Source organism: Protobothrops mucrosquamatus, unplaced genomic scaffold (assembly GCF_001527695.2).
Source record: "Protobothrops mucrosquamatus isolate PMUCROS unplaced genomic scaffold, P.Mucros_1.0 scaffold3008, whole genome shotgun sequence".
In the NCBI taxonomy this organism is placed as follows: Eukaryota; Metazoa; Chordata; class Lepidosauria; order Squamata; family Viperidae; genus Protobothrops; species Protobothrops mucrosquamatus.
In genome coordinates, this window is record NW_015389024.1 from 47,671 (window position 1) to 55,169 (window position 7,499).

The 7,499-nt window shown below is 54.1% G+C and overlaps 1 protein-coding gene across 1 annotated transcript in view; it reads left to right on the forward strand.

Annotated features, from left to right (window-relative positions):
- TMEM249 (transmembrane protein 249) overlaps window positions 1–5,850 on the forward strand; it is an 8,457-nt gene extending 2,607 nt beyond the window's left edge. The window contains exons 3-5 of the mRNA XM_015826215.1: window positions 388–624; window positions 2,653–2,738; window positions 5,707–5,850. Coding sequence (XP_015681701.1) covers window positions 388–624; window positions 2,653–2,738; window positions 5,707–5,850 — 467 coding nt within the window. The remainder of the gene's footprint in view (window positions 1–387; window positions 625–2,652; window positions 2,739–5,706) is intronic.
- The last annotated feature ends 1,649 nt before the right edge of the window (window positions 5,851–7,499 follow it).

The window sequence follows — 7,499 nt, forward strand, 5'->3', positions numbered from 1 at the left end:
ACCTCCCTTCTAGCACTGATGATGTTCTCTAGTTTGGGTCATGAAACGTCTGCAAGAAAACCACCCAGCTCAAAGAACACCAGGGACCCCACAGTCCTCCTCCTCCTCTTCCTCCACCTCCCTCTCTTCTCCCCATCCTCCTCCTCCTTTTCCTCCTTCTCCTCCCCCTCCTCTCCCCCTCCTCCTCCTCCTCCTCCTCTTCCTCCCCCCCTCCTCCTCCTCCTCCCCACAAACCCACCTCCCTTCTAGCACTGATGATGTTCTCTAGTTGGGTCATGAAACGTCTGGAAGAAAACCACCCAGGTCAGAGAGCACCAGGGACCCCTCAGAAGAAACCCACCCAGTAAGGGAATCCTCCTGCTCCAGCTCCTGCTCCGGGGCTCCTAGGGACCCAGAGGGCCAAGGGACTGACCAGGGCACTTCCCTTCCAGGCCTACCAGGACCTCTCGGCGTTCTTCATCTTCAGCATGGTGTCCGGCCTCTGGCTGGTGATCAGCAATTTCTGCAAACGGCGCCTGATCATCAACCACACCCGGGACGTCTACCAGTTCTACATCCGGGGCATCCTGTGGCATGAGGGGCCCCTGCACCAGATCTACGTCCGGACCGTCAGCCAGCGAGACGGTACCCCTCCCCCACCCGGGGATAAGGAGGGACCCGGGGCCCAGCTCCTCCTTTCCCTGCCCTAGTCAGAGTGCAGACAGACCTCGACTTACGACCACAAAAAGGGAGCCCCACATTTCTGCCGCAAAGCGAAATGTTTGTTAAGTGAAATTTTCGCTCCGTTTTACGACCACAGGTCTTCAGAGAATCACTGCAGTTGTTGACTTAGTTACACCGTTGTTAAGCGAATCCGGCTTCCCCGTTGACTTTGTTGGCCGGAAGGTCGTAAAAAAGGGGATCAGGTGACCTCTTGGGCCCGTCGTAAATATGAGCCAGTGGCCGAGTGTCCAAAGTCTGATCATGTGACCAACGGTCGTACGTGTGAAGCCATGGTCATCATCCGCTTTTTTCAGTGCTGCTGTAAATGTGAACGGTCACTAAATGAACTGACTAGCTGTACCTTGCTTGCCCCCCAGGCTCAGACCCCAGAGGAGACCTAAAGCTCCCCCTTGGTCCTCCACAAAGACCCCCCCCCTCTGGCCATTTCTCCCCACCCCTTGCCTGGCCCTCATTTGCACCCCCACTTTTTTTCTGAAACTCCCCCAGGAGGTCACCCTTCCCCCCCCCAACCCACATGCTCCGTCCTCATCCTTTGCTTTTGGGTGAAGAGTGGCGTGGCTCCCGCCAGGAAGTGACCACTGGCCTCCACGTTGCTTAGCAAATCTCTGGCCAATGCATGCAAGTCCCCCCTTCCCAAAAGTTCAACACTAGAAAGAGAGAGAGTTTGGGGGGATCTAAGGCACCAAAGCCAGGAGGTGAGGGGCCTGCAATACTCGGGACCCACACATGAGTTTGCCCGTGGCCGTCTTTTGCACAAGGGGCTTAACCGGGCAGTGAAAGACCCAGTGCAACGTGCTAAGCTTTGTCACTTGTTGGTTTCTTTACTTATGGGTGGTTTAGCACAGGGGTCTCCAAGCTCGGCAACTTTAAGATGTGTGGACTTCAACTCCCAGAATTCCCCAGCCAGCGCACGCTGGCTGGGGAATTCTGGGAGTTGAAGTCCACACGTCTTGAAGTTGCCAAGCTTGGAGACCCCTGGTTTAGCACATGGTGGGAATCCAGGAATTCCAGTTAGGCTATAATGCAACATATTAGCCTATATTAGCCTATCACGCAGTATACTGTCTAAACCTGGAAAATGAGTTAATTCAGAAACCAGGTTAGTGTAAGTCCCTAGCACGAATGAATGAATTGAAGCAGTTTGTTGACCAAAGCGTAACAACCAGGGTTCCAAGCTACATTGAGTCATAAATCGCAACACCCCCCCACCCCCCATGGCTTTGGGATGGTGCGACTCAGTCCAACCCAGAAGCGTGTAGAAACCAGGGTCTGCTTTTGATCTCTGTTCTGGAACCTGAATCAAGATGCTTTGTAAATTCAAGGCCAGCCAGATAACTCAACAAAGATGATTATAAAACAAATATTTATTCAGGAATACTGGCAGAACTCACGTTTCAGTAGTTTCATCTGGATGTTGCATATTTGTTCATCTTTATAGGTAAAATCAGTAATTGCCCCATAATCAATGTAGCCTTGGTGTCCATGGCACGGTTGGTTCCTCACAAAGACAATAGGCACGAGCTGGCACGTAACCAGGATATCCTGTGATGAACTTAGTAGCTCCTCCTACTGACTTGTTAATATGGGATTCACTGAATAGCTAAACTACATTACCCATAAGCTATCTCTTAAGGAGACAGCGCTTAACCCTATAAATGCCAAACATTCTAACATACAGATCTATATGCTCTGGTCAGGGTTACATTGATCCAGCACAATCTCTTTGGTTTCAACCATGGTTGAAAGTTACTCCAAGCATCATTTAGCTGCCACTGCTCCTGGTCAGCCTCAGTAAGGACATTCAAAGCCTCTGGAGGGTCTTGGTGCTTTTGACCAAAGGACAGCTGACCAGGCCTTTGCCCAGAAGCATGAAACCATCCGTTGAAGGGCGCTGGGGCATAATCTGGCCTTGTCCTCTTCCTCTTCCAGCCTATGGGAAGCTGTTCTACAGCCTCATCATCAACGGCTACCGCCTGGAGGTCCTCACCCTGGTCCGCTTGACCAAGAACTATGAGGTGAGAGCTGGGAAGAGAGCCGGGCTGGGAGGCTGTTCCATGGGGCAGCAAAGGGTCAAGGGAGGTGGCTGGAAGTCCAGATCCTCCCTGATCCTCCCAGCATCTGGCAAGATGGCCTCACCCCTGTCCTGAAGGCTGCTCCGTTTTGAGTGTGGAACTGTGCCAAGACAATCTTCCTCCATCCATCCCTCCCTCCCTCCCTCCCTCCCTCCATCCAACCAACCAACCAACCAACCAACCAACCAACCAACCATCCATCCATCCATCCATCCATCCATCCATCCATCCATCCATCCATCCATCCATCCATCCATCCAACCCTCCATCCATCCATCCATCCATCCAACCCTCCATCCATCCATCCAGCCATCCATCCAACCAACCAACCATCCATCCAACCAACCCTCCATCCATCCATCCATCCATCCATCCATCCATCCCTATCTGTCTGTCCCTCCCTCCCTCCCTCCCTCTCCGTCCGTCCGTCCGTCCGTCTATCTAGCATCTATTTATCCATTGCTCTCTCTATGTACCTATCATCTATTTATTTCTATCTATCTATATCTATCTGTCATCTGTCTGTCTGTCTGTCTCTCTCTCTCTTTATAACATTTATTGCCCCCCCCCATCTCATATCCAACGACTCTGGGGCCTTACAACATAAAAAACCATGAAAACGTTAAAATTATCCATTGCCAAACACAGCAGATAGAAACATGAACGGGTGTTCCTAGCAGGTTGGACCACAACTCCCATGCTCCCCAGCCAACAGGCTCCTTGTGGGATGTGAGTGACAGGGATTATGTTTCGGAGGGGGCCAAGCAGATTGCCAAGCCTCTCCCCCCCACCTTGCCACATCCCGCTGTTCCTCTATCCCGAGGTTTGCTCCCCCCCGCCCATCCTTTGCTCCAGTTGGAAAGACCCCCCCCCGATCCCCCCCATCCCCCTGGGAGAAGCTGGCTTATCATCCCGGGCCAGCCTGGCCATGGCAATCCCAAGGGCAGAGGAGGGACGTAAATTTAGCATCTGGGTTTTCCAGGGCCTGTCTGTGCAGCCACTCAGAGAGAGAGAATCCTTCCCTGCCCAGCTGAGGGAGCCCCCCTCTTTCCGTGGGGTCCTTCCTGCACTATTCAGGAGGGAGGAGGACAGCCCCTTCCCCCGCAGCTCTGTTTGCCCCCTCCCCATTGCCCCTGGCCGCACCTTTCCCGAGATACTTTAGCCTAGGGTGGCACAAACAGGCTGCAGACGGACACACGAGAGCGTCTGGCTGGCTCTGGCCGTCTTGCTGGCCGTTCTGCTGTCCTCCCTGGGCACCCCCAAATCTCAGCCCCCCCCCACCCTTCTGGAAGAGGCCCCTGCTGCTCAGGCACGGCGCCTTTTCTGGGGTTTCTATGCTTCGGAGTAAGATAAACCAATTTATCCAAGAAACAGTCCTTGCAATATTTGAAGTCAGCTGAGCTTTCGGTCTCTGTGGATTCGGCCTTTGGTCTCCTGGCCTGTTTCGGTTGCCGCCTCTGCAGCCCAAAACACGCTAGTGACACAGGCTGACATGCTTCCCAGTTCAGAGGGGGCCTACTGGTCGTTGGATGGGGAGCCAGAGGGACGGTTTCTGGGGGGCCCAAAAGACCTGGGGGGGGCCCACAGCGATTCTTGTGCTCTTACTAGACTTTTGTCTTATGCTTATCGCTTGCCGTAACCCAAAGCCTGGGCTCAAACACGCCTCTCCAGCTGGCGGTATCCTCATCATCCTCGTCTCCGGTTCCTCCTTGAGGAAACTGGGAACCAGTTTTATCCCATTTTGGATTCTGCTTTTCCAAGAATCCCAGTAAAGAAGGAAGCGACCCCACTCTGTAAAATCCCCGAGGCCGAAAGGAAGAAGACGCTTCTTGTCACGCTTGCTGAAGGCACGGGGGGGGGGGGCAGTCATAGCTCCAAAGGAATGGTGGGGTTATGCTGGCTGAGGACCATGGAAACTGTAGTCCAAGCATCCCAGACAGCACAGGGAAAGGGACAACTCAACTCATATGGCCCACCTACTGCAGGGACCAGGGTGCCTCCCTCTGGCCTGCAGGAAACACGAGCCAGATCCTCCACTGAGCCCAAGGAGGGAGGGGATCTGGAGGGGAAGGGGCTGCAAGTGGGACCCTCCCTCCCAGTCTCTGGCCTGGCGTCTGCTAGAGAGCCCTGGGGGCCCAGTGGTTGGAATGCAGTATTGCAGCCTAATCCTGCCCACTGCCAGCAGTTCGATGCTGACCGGCTCCAGGTTGACTCAGCCTTCTGTCCTTCCGAGGTCGGTAAAACGAGGACCCAGATTGTTGGGGGAAAATATGCTGACTCTGTAAACCGCTTAGAGAGCGTTGTAAAGCACTGTGGAGCGGTATATAAGTACTATTGCTTGGGGAGGGAGGGAGGGAGAGAGGGAGGAAGGAAGGAAGGAAGGAAGATGAGAAGGGAAACAAGGAGAAGAAAGGAAGGAAGCCGTGATGGGGCAGTGGTTAGAGTACCGTATTGCGGGCTGACTCTGCCCACAGCCAGCAGTTCAAGTTTCACCAACTCGTTGACTCAGCCTTCCCTCCTTCTGAGGTTGGTAAAATGAGGACCCAGATTGTTGGAGGCAATAGGCTGACTGTGTACACTGCTTAGAGTGGGCTGCAAAGCACTATGAAGTGATATATAAGTCTAAGTGCTATTGCTTCCTCCCTCCCTCCCTCCCAGTGGTTAGAATGCAGTATTGCAGGCTGACTCTGCCCACTGCAAGCAGTTCAACTCTGATGGGGCCCCAGGTTGACTCAGCCTTCCGTCCTTCCCAGGTCGGTAAAACAAGGACCCAGATTGTTGGGGGGCAAGAGGCTGATTCTGTAAACCGCTTAGAGAGGGCTGTGAAGCCCCGTGAAGCGGTATATAAGTCTTAAGTGCTGTTGCTACGGCTACTGCTCAGCCCTGACTTTTTTCTCTCCCCCACAAACAGCTGGTGGACACCCTTGGACGCCGCATCGCCCGCTACCTGAACCTCAACTATTTTGAGTATGAGGACCTCTCCATGCTCCACGTCGTCCGCCATTTCCCCCCCGAGATCGATGAAGATGAAGATGAGGATATGTCGATAGTGTAACAATGTAAGGTGGGCAGGCAATTAAAAATTGGCAAGGAGGGTTCTGCCCTCCTGGTTGAGACAGGTCCCCACTTGTTACCTGCATCACGCTGGGCCCGGCCCCGAGATCTTGAGAGACTTGAACCATGGGCCCTATCCAACAGCATGAAATTTAATGTGGAGAAAAGCAAGGTTTTACAGCTAGGCAGGAAAAACCAAAGGTCCAAGTACAGATTGGGCTCAAAAACAGCAACTCTGAGAGGGATCTTGGAGTCCTAGATCACCTAAACATGAGCCAGCCATGTGCGGCAGCAGCCAAAAAAGCTAATACAATCCTGGGTTGTATAAACAGAGGCATAGAATCAAAATCACGTGAAGTATTAGAACTGCTTTATAAAGCCTTAATAAGGCCACACCCGGAATGCGGCATCCAGTTTTGGTCACCACAGTACAGAAAAGATGTTGAGACTTTGGGAAAAGTGCAAAGAAGAGCAACTAAGACGATTAAAGGCCTGGAGACAAAAATATGAAGAACTGTTGCAGGATTTGAGCATGGCCAGTCTAGACAACAGAAGAACTAGGGGGAACATGATGGGGTGCCCCAAAGAAGAGGGAGTCAAGCTATTCTCCAAGGCACCTGAAGGCAGGACAAGAAGCAACGGATGGAAACTAATCAAGGAGAGAAGCAACCTAGAACTAAGGAGAAACTTCCTGACAGTGAGAACACTTAACCAGTGGAACAACTTGCCTCCAGAAACTATGAATGCTCCAACACTGGAAGTTTTTAAAGAAGAGACTGGACAGCCATTGGTCAGAAGTGGTATAGGGTCTCCTGCCTAAGCAAGGGGTTGGACTAGAAGACCTCCAAGGTCCCTCCCAGCTCTATTCTGATTGACTGACTGAAACCTAGAGGCTGGCTCTGGGGCCCCAGCCGCACTCAGCATCTGTCTTGATCCTAAGGCTGCCCTTGCATACCATGCTCTCTGCTGGAAGAGTAATGGGGAAGGGAGGGTCTCCACAGTCCCCTGGGGGTGTCTGGAGGGGGGGGACGACGACCCAAAGGTGAGGACGCTGGGATCGATGCTCCGCCCATTTCCATTTCAGGGACGCATCCTGGACAGGCTGACCAGGCCCAGAAAATCGGGGGGGGTGGGAAGTGCCAGCCAAGCCGTCCAGGCTCTGCCAAGGGAGACAGATGACGTTGGAAGGTGGCGCAACCAGCTCAGGATCAGGATCAGGATCAGGCACAGGATGTGACCTTCCGGCACCCCCTGGCGCGATTCCTCCCGCTTCTCGTTGCTCCGCAGCCGGCAGGTTTGGCCAGGAGCCCCGGGAAGCCTCCCTCGACCCCCCCACAATCCCCCTTGCCCCGCGAAGCAGTCCAGGCGGCAGGCGGCGACGGTTCCTCACGCGGCCACTAGATGGCGCTGCTGGCTCGCCTTCGCTCTCGGCCAGCCGCTTATCCTCGACGCGCCCGGAGCGAAGTCCCGAGTGGGGGCCGCTTCGACGCCGCGCCCCTGGGCTTTCTCCTCGCAGGAAGCGGAGTGTAGCAAGCCCCGAGCCTGCCCGCCGTTGCTTTCGGGGCCCCTGGCCCTAGCCTGGCTCCCGCCGCAGGGCCGGCTCGGCTTGCTCTCCCCGAGATTTGCGTGGCTCGTGGGAGCCATTCCCGA